The 15679-nt window shown below is 40.9% G+C and overlaps 3 protein-coding genes and 1 long non-coding RNA gene across 14 annotated transcripts in view; 3 read left to right on the plus strand and 1 right to left on the minus strand.

Annotated features, from left to right (window-relative positions):
* The first annotated feature begins 2009 nt into the window (after positions 1–2009).
* Positions 2010–10687, plus strand: spsb3a (splA/ryanodine receptor domain and SOCS box containing 3a). 7 transcript variants are annotated; one of them, XM_046041613.1, is made up of 7 exons: positions 2010–2316; positions 3205–3389; positions 3747–3927; positions 6424–6611; positions 6748–6850; positions 6940–7065; positions 7742–10687. In XM_046041613.1, exons 2-7 carry the CDS (start codon positions 3264–3266, stop codon positions 8131–8133), a joined length of 1116 nt encoding a protein of 371 aa, XP_045897569.1. In that variant the 5' UTR covers positions 2010–2316; positions 3205–3263; the 3' UTR covers positions 8134–10687. The 7 variants fall into 7 exon arrangements, with proteins under 7 accessions (XP_045897569.1, XP_045897573.1, XP_045897578.1 ...); XM_046041617.1 differs by having other exon boundaries at positions 2010–2312; positions 3202–3389; XM_046041622.1 differs by having other exon boundaries at positions 2010–2190; positions 3202–3389.
* Positions 10688–11143: 456 nt separating this feature from the next.
* Positions 11144–13128, plus strand: mrps34 (mitochondrial ribosomal protein S34). The gene is made up of 4 exons (XM_046075072.1): positions 11144–11282; positions 11563–11951; positions 12079–12121; positions 12616–13128. Exons 2-4 carry the CDS (start codon positions 11634–11636, stop codon positions 12912–12914), a joined length of 660 nt encoding a protein of 219 aa, XP_045931028.1. The 5' UTR covers positions 11144–11282; positions 11563–11633; the 3' UTR covers positions 12915–13128.
* Positions 13129–13431: 303 nt separating this feature from the next.
* LOC123986790 lies at positions 13432–15669 on the minus strand. Its single transcript, XR_006828979.1, has 2 exons — positions 14576–15669; positions 13432–14398 (listed from the first exon to the last, which is right to left on the minus strand). It is a non-coding gene; the product is annotated as an uncharacterized LOC123986790 (long non-coding RNA).
* nme3 (NME/NM23 nucleoside diphosphate kinase 3) overlaps positions 14116–15679 on the plus strand; it is a 5233-nt gene continuing 3669 nt past the window's right edge. Inside the window, exon 1 of one of the 5 annotated variants that reach the window (XM_046075104.1) lies at positions 14116–14265. In XM_046075104.1, the coding sequence (XP_045931060.1) occupies positions 14220–14265 (46 nt within the window). In that variant the 5' untranslated portion in view covers positions 14116–14219. Of the gene's footprint in view, positions 14266–14415; positions 14437–14658; positions 14819–15374; positions 15638–15679 lie in introns of those variants that run through there. The other 4 variants (XM_046075143.1, XM_046075090.1, XM_046075120.1 and 1 more) reach the window with 4 other exon arrangements.

Consider the following 15679-nt stretch of genomic DNA (forward strand, 5'->3'; position numbering starts at 1 on the left):
CAGACCAGTCTGTGCTCCAGACAGACAGCTTTCTATTTAGCTTGTTTTTAACATTTGACTAATGCCAAGCTAGCGTTAGCTGTGCTTGTATAAAACATACAGGATGAGATACTGAGGACAGAGATGATTAAATTAACCATTTCTACATGTTTGACGTTACCTTACAGACAGGTGTATTGATTAACTATTGTCATTTTACTTGCAAAGGTTTTATTGCACGTACTTAGCTTAACCCTCACCGTCTTCCACCGTGACGGCGCAGCCTCTCGCTGCATGTGTGTGTGTGTGTAGGAGCCGACAGAGAGCAGGCAGAGACTGCAGCCTGATGATTTATCCATTGCGCTTCAAATTAAATCAAATTTGACGCTCGAGACATAACGTTACATCATAGGACCCGCAAGTCTTGATAACCCTTACAAATGGTTCAGAACGCAGCAGCGCGTCTGGTTTTTGATCAGCCCAAAAGGACTCATGTCACTCCATTACTCTGTGACCTCCACTGGCTCCCCGTGGCCTCCAGAATCAAATTCAAGTCACTAATGCTTGCATACAGAGTGACTACTGGGTCTGCACCCATCTACCTAAACTCCATAATACAAACTCACGTCTCACATCTCTTCCTGAGAACACTTCCTCTTATAACACCTCTAACTCCTAACCTCTAACATGCACTTCCTGTGCTCTTCTTCTTCTATCCCCTACAATGATCTTGTATTGATTGCACTTTTTGTTAACTCTTACTTCCTCCCCTAGGTATCTACCCCATTGATGTGATATGTACTGTGAGCTATTACTATTTATTGCTGCTCTTACTAGTATGTATTGTCAGTTGTAGATCTGTAGTTGATGCTCTGTTGATGCTTGTATGTTGTTCCTCAAATATAAGTCGCTTTGGATAAAAGCGTCTGCCAAATGAGTAAATGTAAATGTAATGTAATGTATTGGGTCTCGATCCCCATCCCTAGGGGGGGGAGTCATGAAGCATAGCAAACAGACTGTCCAAAGAGAAAGAAAGAGAGATGGAAGTGATTAGGTTCAAGAGAAGGTTAAGCTACGAGGAAGCAGCTATGAAAGAAAAGATTCAAGAAGTAAGGGAGAACAAATCAGGTAGGTAGCAAAAGAATAGAAATAATTGTTGATGCTGCAGAATGTTTTTGAATATTGAGAGGAAGGGCAGGGGCTATTGAGAGAGGCTTTCATCCCTTCTCAGAGCCTAAATTGAGTTGGCTAGTTTTATTAAAGAATGGGATGAGGGCTGGGAAAGAACTTTCCTTAATTTATTTTTTTAGAAGTAAAAAAAAGTTGGATTGGATAGGAAAATTTTGTCTTATTTTCAGTCCAGAAGAAGGTGGTAATGCAACATTTTGGATGCAAACTGCTTCTAAAACCCAACAATGAAGAAAACACAGACCTCCTCATTCTGCAAAAAAGGAATAATTAAGAGTGGACATGCCAAACCCCCAAAGTACAGTTTTTGATCGTTTATCCATCTATGGTCCAATTTTTGTTTTTGCATTTTGACAGGTGACACGAAAGTAAAAGTAAATATATCAAAATAAAGGCCAACAAGACAGAGTGGTTATTCTACCTTCTACAGAAGTGTTATGCAAGCACAGGATCTATATCAGTGAAACGTTAGAAGTTAAGTAAATACATGTACAGGTCTACATATTCATTAATTAATCATGGTCTTTCTTATTTTGTCATTTTTATTTAGACATGAAATATAGTTTATCCAAAAAGTATGATAGACGGTATATAAAAAGTAGGTTACCGTACTTATTATTAATGTTGTCTTGGAAATTATTGTTACTGTTGTATGGATTTGTCTCAATATTATTTATGTGAACAGATCGAAAATCTGTGTATAAATGTGTATTCTGTAAATATATAAAACACCTTCCACAAATACAAAAAAATATATACTTAATGGCGTCTTGTTGTCTTCGTTCTGTTCATTGAATCAAAACATACAAACACCAAGGATTGCAGTTGAAAATTAGCCAGCTGGTACTTTTAATTGACTAAAACGTAAATATTTCACCCACCACTGAACAAAGCAACCCCAGTCGTCCCTTGTAGCTGTAATGACAGGATTCTGATCTGAAAACTTCCTGTGAAGGAGGCAGTGCTGTCTCTCCTGCAGAGACACCGCCTGGCTGTTGTTGTTTACGGTCAGACTGATGGAAAGTAGGTCATGGGAAAATGAAGCGTAGCTAGCCTCTCGTTTAACTGTGTGCATTAACTATCAAGGACCAACGTCTGCGTGGTGTTGTCAGTGCTTTTCCGTGAATGCTGCTCGTGAACAGCAGGCAGGTAACGTTGACGCTGTCTTTTTTTTTCATCCAGTGCTGTTAGCAGCGCGCAGCTAACGAAGGCTAACAAGCTAGCTAGTTAATGCATTACCAACCGGGTTACCCCGCCTCCCGGTCACACTTTTCCTGTTATGTGGATAATAAACAGAGAATGCATGGTATTCATCGTCATCTGCCAGTGTACTAAGGTATATACACTCATATATATATAGTAGTCTGACTTGAATTGTGATGTGATGAATGCTTGTTACAGCCTGCTAACATCTTAACGTTAACATAGAGCGGTTCAAGGGGTTGGATACTATGTGGCTAGCGTTAGCTTCTCCTGTTAGCTACAGCTAGGTGGCTAACTTAAGGTAGTTAGGAAAACAACATCGCACGCCAAGGATAATAATTTTACTGTTGATTGATGGACCAGACTACTAACAATTGTTATTGTTACGTTAGGTCGTATAGGTCGGATGATGTGTGTGTAACATTAACTGTTGTCCTACAGAGAGTCGATGTTTTTGTGGGATGTTGCTGTAAACGTTGCCCCACTAACGTGAACTCAGTGGGCTAAATTGCATTTGGTACGTTAAGATCTCTAAAAAAACATGATGACTCTGATGATGAATGTTGAGATTCATACAGTAATAAGGCACGGCACAGAAAAGGTGGAACAAATGTTTCTGTGAAATAGCGTTTAGACACCAGGATAATATGAAGAAAACACCAAGTTATGTCATGCAGTCAATACAAGTGTGAGTCTCTTAAACAGATTCAGAGGGCATGCAGTGCACGAAGCCACAAGCTGCAATGTTAAAATCAACATAGGCTAACTGTCACAGACATCTACAGTGTCCAGGGTTGTGCCTGTCAAGATAATCAAGTTCTCATCTTTCAGCAGCTGGACTGAAACCTGAACTGACGGTCAGGCTCTAGTACTGGTGAGACTTTGTTTCTGCCATGTCCAGGCGAAGCAGGAATAGTCGTGCATGGCGATATGTTTGGGGTGGGATACGGCGTGACGCTGATGCCCGGGCACTGCTGATGGCCTCTGAAAGTGAAGAATGGAGGTATGACCACATAGAGGTAAGAATACAGGGGCTGCTCTTTTTTCCCCTGGACCTAAAGCTCTGAACAGATATTAGGGTGTCATAATAGAAAATTCACTTCAAGGATCCCTATCAAACTTAAACCCTCTAATTTGCCTTTACACATTAAGCAGTATGTGTTTGTTAATGCTAATGTATATCAGTTGTTTGCAGTCTTTGTTTTGGAACAAATTATTTTTTCCACAGGAAGGACTCACATGTAATCAAAATTTAAAGACGTGTACATGTTACAATCCAGTGGCCAATTTTAGCTTTGTAGCAGCCTAACATCAGAACCAGTGTTGTGTTTTTACACAAGCGATACTGCTGACATTTAAATTTGTTCCTTTCCCAGTACAGCGATTCAGACTCTGAAGCAGACTTTTCAGCAGTGATGGTTCCTCCTGTCCCCAGTGCAGTGCCCGTCACCGGAGAGTCCTACTGTGGCTGCGATTCCCAGGCTGAGACTAACTACAACCCTCGTCTGCGAGGTTTTCACCAAGTTAAAGACTGCCACTGTGGAGAGGACGACCAAGGTACAAGGCAACTGCTGCATTTAAAGGCTAACCAATTAAGACACACACATTTTTATAATTTATAGGTTGATTAAGCGACGTCACTTCAGTTACACCACTGTAGCCAGTCATGTTATCTTTTATTATGTCTGCCAGGTGTTTGGTCATGTGTGCCTGTCCGCAGCTAATCTGGTATACTACTGAACACATTAGCCTAATATAGTAGGCTATAGTAGCACTGGTTTGTTTACTTCTTCTTTGGGCAGAGATGTTTGACAGTCGAACATCAAACTGGCTACTTGGTTACCCATGACCTCCTGAATCAAATTCAAGTTACCAATGCTTGCATCCAGAGTAACTACTGGGTCTGCACCCATCTACCTAAACTCAGTCATACAAACTTACGTTCCTTCTCGGTCACTGCACTCCTCCAACAAAAGCCACCTGGCACTGCCGTCCCTACACACAAAGCAATCTAAGTCCCGGCTGTTTTCATGTGTAACACCACAATGGTGTCTAAAACCCCTGATCTTTTCTTTTACTATCCTTCGCTCATTGGAAAAGTAAAGAAAATTGAAAAAATACTTTTTTTAGTTTGACGTGCAAAATGCCACACAGCAATTAGTTTTTTCAGTTTGCTGCTTTTACAGCGCTTGTTTTTTTCACCCAAAAGGGGGTGTGGTTTTTCTGATAGCAGGAAATGAGGTGCTTGACAATCCTCTCAAGGTCATTCCTGTTGCTTGTGCACCTTTTCCTACCACACTTTAACCTTCCAGTCAACCTTCCATGAATATGCTTTGATCCAGCACTCTGAACGGCCTTTTTGAATTAAATTAGGGGAGGAAAAAATTTTCCACTATATTATAATTTTGCATATTGTCTTCATTTCTCTACTGTCATGGATACATGCTGGACACAGCCTGCCCTGCACTCCCTGTTCCCCACCCACAAGCCTCCAGACCAACATTATATCCTGGGATGCCATAGATATAGCACGCCACTTTTAAAAACATTTTGGGTGTGATTATACATTTTTAGCTTTTCGTGTGTCATTTCACACTGTTAGATTTAGCACATTTAATGAGAATTGGATGTGCAGAAAAGGACTAAGTCAGGTGACCTTTATTGTCATGGTAATAATAAACACCTGGTTTATTTTGTGAAATGGTTGCAGTTTGGTTATGTTTAGGCACCAGAACTATTTGGTTAAGTGTAAGAAAAAATTGGTGTTTTGGGTTAAAATAAGTAGTTAGTTGCGTCAGTAAAGTGTGTGTGTGTGTATGTGACGTGAGCTGAATACTGCAAAGTAAGACCTCACTTTTTCTTTCTCTCACATTTGTGCGTAAAATGACGTATGCCGTAGGTATCGGCATGTTATTCATATGTTATTAGGTAGAGATCTGCACACTTCTAGTTGAGCTTTTATGATTTGTTCACATTTGGGATACAATGATTACAGATTTTGATGGTACGATTATTGTCAGAGAAATAATCAGTTTTACGATTATTATGCATTAATTAATTTCACAACATTATTAATGACTTGAGTTGATATTTAATATTTAATTTACATTAACAATTATATTTCTATAATATGTATTATTAATATAAGAGGAATATTAACTTCTATCCACCAGGGGAAATTGTTATAAAGGAGGATAAACTGTACTGTTAATGTCATCAATTTCATCCATACATATGTTTTAGTGAAAATGAGAGAATGAAATTGAGTGTAGTGTTAACTGAAATGCAGTTAATTGGTAGCCTGTAGTCCTGAAAGTCTATAAGCTCCTGATGTATGTTAGTGTTTTACACCTGGCAACATTTTCTCACCACAGACAGGAGGAGGCAACGATAAATGTTCAGTGACTGAAGGTCTTGAGAGGACTACGTTCTGTCTTCCATAAAGGCCCTTTCAGAAAAGAAGCGATTTGCACTGCGTGGAAGCTGCTCAGCGCTAAAGTTCAACTACTTTGACCGCGGCATTCGCGCGAGCTCGCCGCGCGGTGCACGTTACTCGACGCAGCAACACACCAAGCCATTGAAAATAATGGGCCTCATAGCGCAGCGGGGCTGTGGTTGCGGTGGGTCTGAAAGGTTACACCTGCTCTGTTTGTTTACGTTGCACTGAAAGCTCGACTCTCCACCGCTACATCATCATCAGACTTGGTACACCTGAAGTGCTACCACACTTTGGTGGAAATAAAGCTTCACAGTTTGGTCCCTCTGCCTTAGTTTAGCCAGTGTACAGTAGCCTCAGATAAGCACAACACTTAAGCTGGTGCACCGCTCCTGTAACTTTATTTTCGTTTTTTGCAAGTTGCCACAGTATCGTTCCGTGCAACAGAAACACTCGGTGTTGCGATTAATTAACCGTGACGTTTTAAAGCGCGGTTAATAGTGAAATCCGGTAATCGCTGCATCCCTTGTTCACATACAGATTCTATGAATAAAGTTTATGTGTGCAACAAACAAAATATTTCATTTCTTGTATCTGATTGACTTGCAATGTTTCAGAGTTTGACTGGGTTTGGGATGTCAACAGCCGATCCACAGCAACGTTACTGAGCTGCGACAATCGCAAAGTGAACTTCCACTCTGAATACAGCTGTGGGACAGCAGCCATCCGTGGCTCCAAGGAGCTGGCTGAAGGGCAGCACTTCTGGGAGATCAAGATGACATCCCCAGTGTATGGAACTGACATGGTAAACCTCTACTCCTTATGTTCTAGCATTGCTCTTATTATGTACACTCATTTCCCAAAATAAATCCAACGGTAGCACAAACGTTTTGTAAAAGACAAAATCTTAATTTATGCTGTATTGTTTTGTTTCTGTACAGATGGTGGGCATCGGAACTTCTGATGTCAATTTAGACAAATACAGGCACACGTTCTGCAGCCTGTTGGGAAAAGATACAGACAGCTGGGGTCTTTCGTACACTGGTAAGATTAACACAACATGCTAAGATGTAGCAGTAACTGCTCACAATGTTTATTGCATGAGTTAGACATCAGTGTCTTCCTTTTGTCAGGCTTGTTGCATCATAAAGGCGACAAGATGAACTTCTCCTCCCGGTTCGGACAGGGGTCCATCATTGGAGTCCACCTGGACACGTGGCACGGCACACTCACTTTCTTCAAGAACCGCAAGTGTATAGGTTAGTACTGGCAAGCAAAGTCCACTATTGACCACAGCGCTGGTGATTCCTGTTGTGATGATCTGTAGGGATGCACGGAGCAAACTATTCTATTCTGATGCCAATTCTCATATTCCAGGGTATCTGCCAATACAAGTATTGATCCGATAAGAGTACTATACTGGATACTATAGCCCAACTGGATTTTTGAGGCAGATACTGACATCGATATTTGGAAGCTTAAATAATCCGATAATGATACATCATACATTATAGTAATGATTTGAACATATCCATACAACGTAATCTTGAAAGGGATCTCTTATATTTGTAGTTAGGGTCTTTTAGTACACACATACTTAATAAATAATAAACAGGATATTTTACAGTTGAAAATCAAGTTGTTAGAGCTCTCCTGTGGCCAAATTATGCAGTGCATAGGAAGCATGAATGCAACTCATAGCAGTAACGAAATTTTATTTTATTGGATTGGTGTATCTTTAATGATCTGTGTAGACATTTGTGCAAATGTACAAACCTTAACAGTCTGATGCATCTCTATAATATATTTTTATAAAAGCATATGGTTATGTGCATGAAACATACTGCAAACTTTAACACATGTGGCCCACACTGTGGAATGTTAAGAAGATATTACACATGAACATAAAATATTTTGTCACCATTCTCGATGTAGGTGTTGCTGCCACAGAGCTACAAAACAAGAGGTTTTATCCGATGGCATGCTCCACAGCAGCAAAGAGCAGCATGAAGGTGATCAGATCCTGCTCTGCGCCCACCTCCCTGCTCTACCTTTGCTGCGCTCGCCTTCGGCAGCTGCTGCCTGACTGTATAGACACCCTGGATGTGTTGCCACTGCCACCAGGCCTACGTCACTTGCTCCACAACAAACTGGGTTGGGTGCTCAGCCTCAATAGTGGCGCCACGGAAGAAACCCCAGATGGGCTTGAGCGCCCCTCGTGCTTGCCTGCCCCCGCGCTGGCTGGACCGTCCTCCTCTGAGAGTGACTCAGAGGGTTGTACGTCTGACCCAGAAGCCTGTCAGAGGAAGAGATGTCGCTGGACATGACTGGACGGCTCGATTCCTACCTCCTCCAAAACACTGGTGGATGTTTATTGTCCTATAGCATCTAATCTAGTGTTTCCTGCCTGCCTCAAGCTTTCCTCAACATCACTGTTGTCCAGGAGTGAAGTAAATCAGCAGGGTCGGAGTGGTACGTAGGTGGAAAACTGCCCTGGCGGTATTCCTGCCTGCACGTTTTTACTGTGATCTTCTCTCATGCCATTCAGACGTCTTCATGCTCATCAGTATCCAAACCAGCTTCAGTGAAAAGATGTTATTTTGTTAGTTAGCATAACTCTTTGCCAGGCGTGTATGGGGATTAGTGAAATGGTGCAGGAATAGACTGTACAGTGCAAAACTGAAGTCAAGGGTGGTATATTCGGGGAAAGGGTGGGGTTTCAAAAATGAGAGACAGTATATTTTTTGTTTTCATCTAGTATGCAAATAATGTTTATTGTTCTCAGCCTAAATGCTATCAATGCATTGTCAAAGTAATCTCCTACCTGTTGTACTGGCATCTGCAATTTCCTGTTAGGTCGCCAATTTGAGAGTCAGTGGGTTGCTGTCCCCCGTGAGTGGAACAGACAGGAAGTGACATTTCTTATCCGCAAGTTACAGCTCGAAAAACAAAAACTTCAACCGACAAAAATGATCAGATGGTTAAAAAACTTGTGTGTTAGAGTGGGTGGAAAGAACCTGAATGTCCTTTGCAGCTTTTAGTTGTCCAAAAATTAAAATATTCCTTTTAGTCTTTTGTAGAACAAACATCATCTCCAAACAATACACATGATTCCTCATCAGATCATTCTTCTTGAGAGACTTGAGAAAAAAAGTTGAACGTTTGTTACGTTTACAGCAAGAATTGCCTGTTGAAACTAAGTATACATTTTCATTTATTATTGACACATTTTAAGTGACGTTTCATCGCTGTAACACCTTATCTTTAGAGATTTTTAAAAAGTTAGTTGCTTCGACAAAACATGAAATTATGAGCAGTTTTAATGTTGAACTTTTTATGCAAGGGTGATCTTTTGATTTTCCCAAGGACTCTATTGTAATTCATTAAGGTCGCAGCACTCTATTCTAAATCCTTTTAGTATCAAACACTGGGCTCCTGTTGGTCTAAAAGGTTGTAAAAAAATTCCTTATTTTTCCATTAAAGATAGGGTCTGCGATTCTGATCCAATACACGTCTTTTTGTCAAATTCAGCGGAAATCTCCTCACCCACCGCTAGCTGTCAGTTCTGTGTGTGTGCTGAAAAAAATATGTTTGAACACGGCCCTGGCTCTGCAAACGGGAAACAAAGTGGCTCAGATGGAGCCACACAACAATATTCCAACCATTCCAGCCGTGATTTGTGTGTCAGTGGACGTTAATTGACTTGCCCACGGACATTCAGCTCACTTACCAGTTTGCCAAGACATGCTGCTGCTGCGATGTTAGCTGTTGTAGCAGGAGGACAGTTGTGTGGATCGCTGGCTCTGGGACCGTCCCGTCCTCTCTGCATGTTCACTTCGCAGCAGCAACTGTAGCGAAAGTTTGCTAACCCACAACTTAGCTAACATTAGATTCATTACTTGCTGTGTCATTGTTTGGTATTTGTCATGGTATTGGGTTTTTCCATTCGCATGTCGCACCTTTTTTTTAAAGGAGAAAACCGGCTGTGGTCGGTTTACTTGTTGTAATACTGTCTGGTGACTATCACAATTGTGACTGAAGCTGTGGATTTAGCCATATTTTATCATGATTGACAACATATTGGGCACATGACAGCACAGTAGAGAGGTGGATTATGTTGCTGGAGTGGTTTGCAACGTTTGTTTGGATGTTTTGATACTTATTTGATTTTTATTTTATTTTTTTCCCCTCCAGGAAATTCACAAAATACAAACATTTTACATACACCTTTCAAGCCTACAGGGGCTGAGTGATGTCGAGATCAATTTAAATGTTAATTAATCTAGAATGACTGAAGAGGGGAACGTTACCCCTGGGTCAGATATGTAAATAACTCTTATTTTTAGTTCCTTAGGAGTATCAAACCATTACTTAATTATTAAAATAGTGTTTGACCCAGGTGTTGAAGCTACACAGTATGCCAACTGCTGCCTCAGCCACCAGTCTTTGATCATGTTGTTGGTTTAAGTAGACATACACAGAGGCTTAAGGTACTATGCAATACCAGCATTTTCAGCAGGTTTTCAGAAGGAATGGGTGTTTTAGGATGAGATTATGGAGTCGCAGACACAGCAACAGTGGTTAAGATACCAGAGGACCATGCTCATTAGTTGTGTAACGCTTCACCAGATTTATCCCTATAGATTTATTAATGGAACTACCAAGGGGATAGTTTTAGTCCAGCAAATGTATTTTTGTGTTATTTCACAGTATTTGTCTTCACGTTGATGCATCCGAACACTTTTTCTTACTGTTGTACTGTAAGTGTTTCTTCTATACCATGTCATAATAATACTGTATGTGAAGGCCTTTACTCGCCTTTTTCTCTATAACTTATCAGCATGATTTTCAGCTGAAAATAAAATGAATGCTAAATAAGGACTGGATGTGTTTATTAATTACCAGGTTTTTGTTTGTTTGATTTTTTATTTTTTTTTTTGAGTGGGGGGGGTGAATTGCACCAAATAGTTTGATTTTAATTGTTTATTCTATTCTTATTCTTTATCTCGTTATTTAAATTTGTTAATATATAATATTAATAATATATAATGTTAATATTTGCTAATATTTGTTTTTATTTATATTTATTCATCGGTATTTGTATTTGAGCTGAGTATTTGTAAAATCCTGACTAATAATTTAAATCAGAATAACCCCACTGTAATTTATTAAATAAATATCTATGATGAGCCTGCATCAAACACAACAGCACACTCCTCTTGTTCAAATGATATGTAGAAATGATATACACATCTTTACAGGTAATTAATTCTCCATTTTTCAATAAATGCACATGTTGTGATTATTAACGTGTTACCTGAAGCAAAACGTCTCTGCCTGAAGTCTTAATGCGGAACAAAAAGGTGTGCTGGGAGTTCACAGGGGAACTCTTTGCGGTCGGACCAAGTGAGCGGAAGCTGTGTGCCTTGCTTGCGGAGGTCAAGTGGAATTGGACCTGTTCATCAGGGATATTTAGGTACTTTGAATTCCAGATATTTATAAACGGTATCGATAAGTTGTAAATGGCTAAGTAAAATCTGTCAGTCGGTGCACGAAATGATTTTATAAGGTGTTTTTAGCATGTGACGCTAGCTAGCAGACTCAGGTTAGCCTTGTTTTTAGGGCACTAACATGGTTTGTTTATGCTCTACACTGACAATCCATGTTCCAGGTTTAACTTTACATGGATAACTTTCTTCTGTAACCAAAATGTTCTTTATGTTCAGATGTATAATACTCTCTCTAATCTCTTGCAGCACAAACACTGACCAGTGCGCAGCAGTGAGGGTTGTGGAGTAGTTTAGCTGCTCAACACCAGAGATTAATCATGGTGAAGAAAAAGCGACTTCGCCTCATAGCAGAAATGGCTCGGAAGATCCGGGCGTACCGAGAGCTGAAGTCCCGGCCGCGGGAGTCCGAGAAGTACGCCCTGGACTATGAGAGTATGAGGCGACCGCACACGGGGAAGATGCTACCTGTGCTGGCCTGGCAGGATGTTCGCAGGGAGAGTCGCCTCTTCTCCCTCCTGGCAGGTATGAGGATGTTTGGAGTGGGCCGTCTCTTTACCCGCAAGTCTTGGCTGGAGGACCACACAGAGCCCAGCTACTGGCAGGTCACCAAGGTCAAGGTGGACTACACATCTGAGGTGAGAGCAGGCCACATCCACGCACAGAGAGTCTGCATATTGTCAGTCCAAGTGCAGAAGTGAGTGAAAAGTCAGTTTGGTTTGTCATGGGCTCTGATAACCAAGGGACACCTTGTGTTTTTTTTAGAACATGGACCATGGCAGAGCGTGGGGGGTCCTCACCTACAAAGGTAAGACTTGACACTGTTCATTTGATATGAAACCAGAGCTCCACAATATAATATTTATCTTATTCATCTGTCCTGTAACTACTGTAGAGGACACTGACATCATGTAATTTAGGACTTACACTCTAAAACATAAGCATTGGATATTTATTAGACAGATTACAGTATTTTTAGATGTATAATAATTAAATTAGTCTGTTTGACATGAATAAAGTATTTATGGCAGTGTTGAGAACACTTTGAAACAGCATTTCACACTTTGTAAAATGTACAGAAAATATAATTAATACATTAAACAGTTTTTTGTTTGTTGTTTTTTAACTATGTCCCTGTTATCGTAAGCTACACCAGACTCCACTTGTGAATTTATGCATTCACTGAGAGGTCTTTTAATTGTATCGCTGAATAAAGAAAAAAAGCATATACTTTAATAGTAAACCGTTAGCGCTAATAATTCTATAAAAAAAACTGACATTGTTGCATTTTGTGTTTGGCAGGAAAACAGGAGAGCGAGGTCAAGGAGGTGGACAAAGTGATGTACCACGACTGGCGCCTGGTTCCCAAACACATGGAGCAGCAGTTTAAGGACTTTGAGCCGCTCCCTGACCCGCCTGTGCGCTTCGTCCCCTACCCTCCCCTGCTCCGCGCCATGCTGCTGGCCCAGCACAAGAAAGCATTAGGCAGCGTAGCGACCGAAGAGCCGGCCTTGCCTTTAAAGAGGGACGTCCTGCTCAATAAAGACTATTTCCACATGCAGGAACAAGAGAGGCAGAGGACAGAGGGGACAGCGGTGTGATACTCGTGGTTCTGAAGATGAATATCTTGGAGATTGTGGACCAAATCAGTGTTGAAGTCTTCTTCTTTCCAAGTACTCTGGAAGCCCTCGCCTCAGTGTCCTGCAAAGTCCTGGACTCAAATGAATTCTCTGCTATTTTCATCTGAAGCAGACCACTCTGTGTGTAATATGTGTCTGTGTGATGTGGTTAATATTAAATTTGGGATAAACTATAGCTGCTGTCAGTGATTTTTGATGCTTTTGTGCCTGTGTTTTAGATCACTTCCTTTCTGTAATGACAGCCTTATAGCACTGAGTATGCACACTAAGCACTTAATGTAGATGTGACGGGCTTACACTCTTATTATGATACTTTAACACCTTGAAATCACCCTTTTTTACCATCAGAGAAAAGGGAGGGGCAGCAGATTCGACTATTGACCACTCTGTCAAAAAAAAATAAATCATTAGTTTTGGAACAAGAACAACAGAACAAGAGCTAGTAACCATTTGTGTACAAAATACATTGACTAAATGCTGACAGACAACAGTTGTTATATTTATTTGTCTTGATCAAAACTATTATTCGGGACAGTCGCTAGACATTGGTAGGCACATCGCTATTAAATTCTACACCTTTGCTCCAAGTGCTCTATGAAACAAACTGTAAATGGCAGCTATTGACTATTAGGACATACATTATTTCATGCACTAGATGGGTTTTTATGGAAGCCCATTTCCACTAGCAAAATAATAAAAAGGTGAAATATTACTTAAAACTCTTAGTTAAGTGTGTCTTAGTCAAACTTAGAGTGCAGTGGGTTATGTTATGCTAATTATTCTAGCAGCATATGTTGATTCTGATTGAGTGGTCACTGTTGGTGTGTTGCTGCTGTTCTTATTAATGGTATATCACTTATGATTCACTATACTGTATACTATCCATATACCACTTGGATAATAACATGCTCTTTATTCCTGTTGGGGAGTGGAACAGCAGCCACATACCACATGTCAAAGTCAAATTTAACTAATCAATTTTGATTGAGATATGTCAAAATGATAAGACATAAAGTCACTTATTTTGAGCACACATGATAACCATAGACTGTATAAAATGGACAGCTTACACATGGACAGTTACACATGATAAAAAATTATATATATATATATATATATATATATATATTTCGGCCGCTCCTCGTGAGCCACGGAAAACCACGTGCCCGCGCTTTGGGGAGCATTCCTAAGCAACGTGCGTGCTTACGTCCGTCCGTCCACCTTTCTTCCGTCCTTTCCCCAGTGCGCTCCGTCCCGCCGGCGACCATGATCTGCCTGTTTCTGTCTATATTTGCCTACTTCTTCCAGTCAGGTTGGTGCAACATCTGTTTACAATTCCCGTATCATTTATCGATCTTCAGTTTGAGTTTGACACGTGACTATATGCTCACAGTTTCCACCATGTGTGGGCAGCAGGAGACGCAGACTCACCGGTCCTCGGCTAGCTGCAAGAGGAGCAGAGTGAACTGCTGAAGCGATGGAGGCATGAAGTACTTTAAGTACTTTGATAGAGCTTTTGTAATTAATTTAATGTAAACAAAAGCAGCTTAAAGTCGCTCGGCTATGACGTGAGACTTTTAATACCCAAACTGTGTGTGTTTTACTAATCCAACGTTACACACCCATAGTGGCTACTTGGTGTAACTACCAGCAGCATAGTCCTCCTCACTATAAAATAAGTTGATTCATCGTCCTATTAATAGCTCACGTGTTAGCGCGCTGCCATTGGTGCCTGTAGGAGTCATGTGGAGCGGTGATAGGCTGCTGCAGGAGGAGCGCCGCAATGGGGCCGAAAAAAAGGTCACAGCCAGGTCTGCACCAACTACAAGATTTGGTGGTTAAACATGCACGGATTGAAGACTCTGGTGAGACGCAACTTAAGGCAAAAGTGATTTAGATTGAGCCTGGTGTGACTGAGAAACCGCAGAGTTCAGGTGTTTTCTCCTGCCAGCACGCGAGCAGGGTGAGGAGATTAGTAAAGCGTGTTAAGCCACAGTGGTCCATAAAACTAACAAATAACAGACAATATGTGTGGAGACGCATGTAGGTTTTGCTCTAACATGTGTGTGCACTACTGCATGGGAGGGTTTTTTGTGTGTATCCGCTGCAAACAAAATAAACACCGGTGTTGTAGCCCTGCTGGTTTTCAAACTAACTAACGTGTATGGCAACCACTCCATCCCCAGATTCGTCACACATTCACAAACATATTCCTGGCGAGTTTCAAATCGCGTCTTTAATCTACTGCGGCGATCGTGATTGTATAAGTGAGCACTACATTACAGCGACGTATGAAAAAAGAAATGAAAGAAAATAGACTTTTGACAAAATCGCGTCAAGCTGGATTCGAACTTTTCCACTTCTCTTCCTGTGGCTCGGTGTTGACAATAAATTCATGTTTTCACAGTATTGTCGGAGTTAGCGCGTCACTGTGTAAAAGCATGTGAGAGGGCTGTAATGCAGGGGTCCACATTGCCGAAGCCTCGAGATAAACACCTTGATAAACACGTTCTGGTATTTTTAAGATCGCTCAAGGTAACCAGTTGTTTTAGATCAGCCCAAACAAAGTGTTACCTGGATGATGAGGTGCTTGATCAATACGTGACTGGACATCAATAATTTGATTGCTCGGTTAGCTCGGAGGTAAAGTGAAGACCTCGCTGTAGATGTTACCTTTTGCTCAGGTGAGTTCGAATCCAGCGTGACGCGATTTTGTCAAAAGTCTA

Source organism: Micropterus dolomieu, linkage group LG02 (genome assembly GCF_021292245.1).
Source record: "Micropterus dolomieu isolate WLL.071019.BEF.003 ecotype Adirondacks linkage group LG02, ASM2129224v1, whole genome shotgun sequence".
NCBI lineage: Eukaryota > Metazoa > Chordata > Actinopteri > Centrarchiformes > Centrarchidae > Micropterus > Micropterus dolomieu.

What these genes read in the sequence shown, in the direction of transcription:
- spsb3a (XM_046041613.1), top strand. Translation starts at nt 3,264, where the DNA reads ATGTCCAGGCGAAGCAGGAATAGTCGTGCATGGCGATATGTTTGGGGT. An exon ending in CAGTGTATGGAACTGACATG is followed by an intron (nt 6,612 to 6,747) that starts GTAAACCTCTAC and finishes GTTTCTGTACAG; the next exon opens with ATGGTGGGCATCGGAACTTC. An exon ending in CTGGGGTCTTTCGTACACTG is followed by an intron (nt 6,851 to 6,939) that starts GTAAGATTAACA and finishes TCCTTTTGTCAG; the next exon opens with GCTTGTTGCATCATAAAGGC.
- mrps34 (XM_046075072.1), top strand. Translation starts at nt 11,634, where the DNA reads ATGGTGAAGAAAAAGCGACTTCGCCTCATAGCAGAAATGGCTCGGAAG. An exon ending in AGGTGGACTACACATCTGAG is followed by an intron (nt 11,952 to 12,078) that starts GTGAGAGCAGGC and finishes TGTTTTTTTTAG; the next exon opens with AACATGGACCATGGCAGAGC. An exon ending in GGGGGTCCTCACCTACAAAG is followed by an intron (nt 12,122 to 12,615) that starts GTAAGACTTGAC and finishes TGTGTTTGGCAG; the next exon opens with GAAAACAGGAGAGCGAGGTC.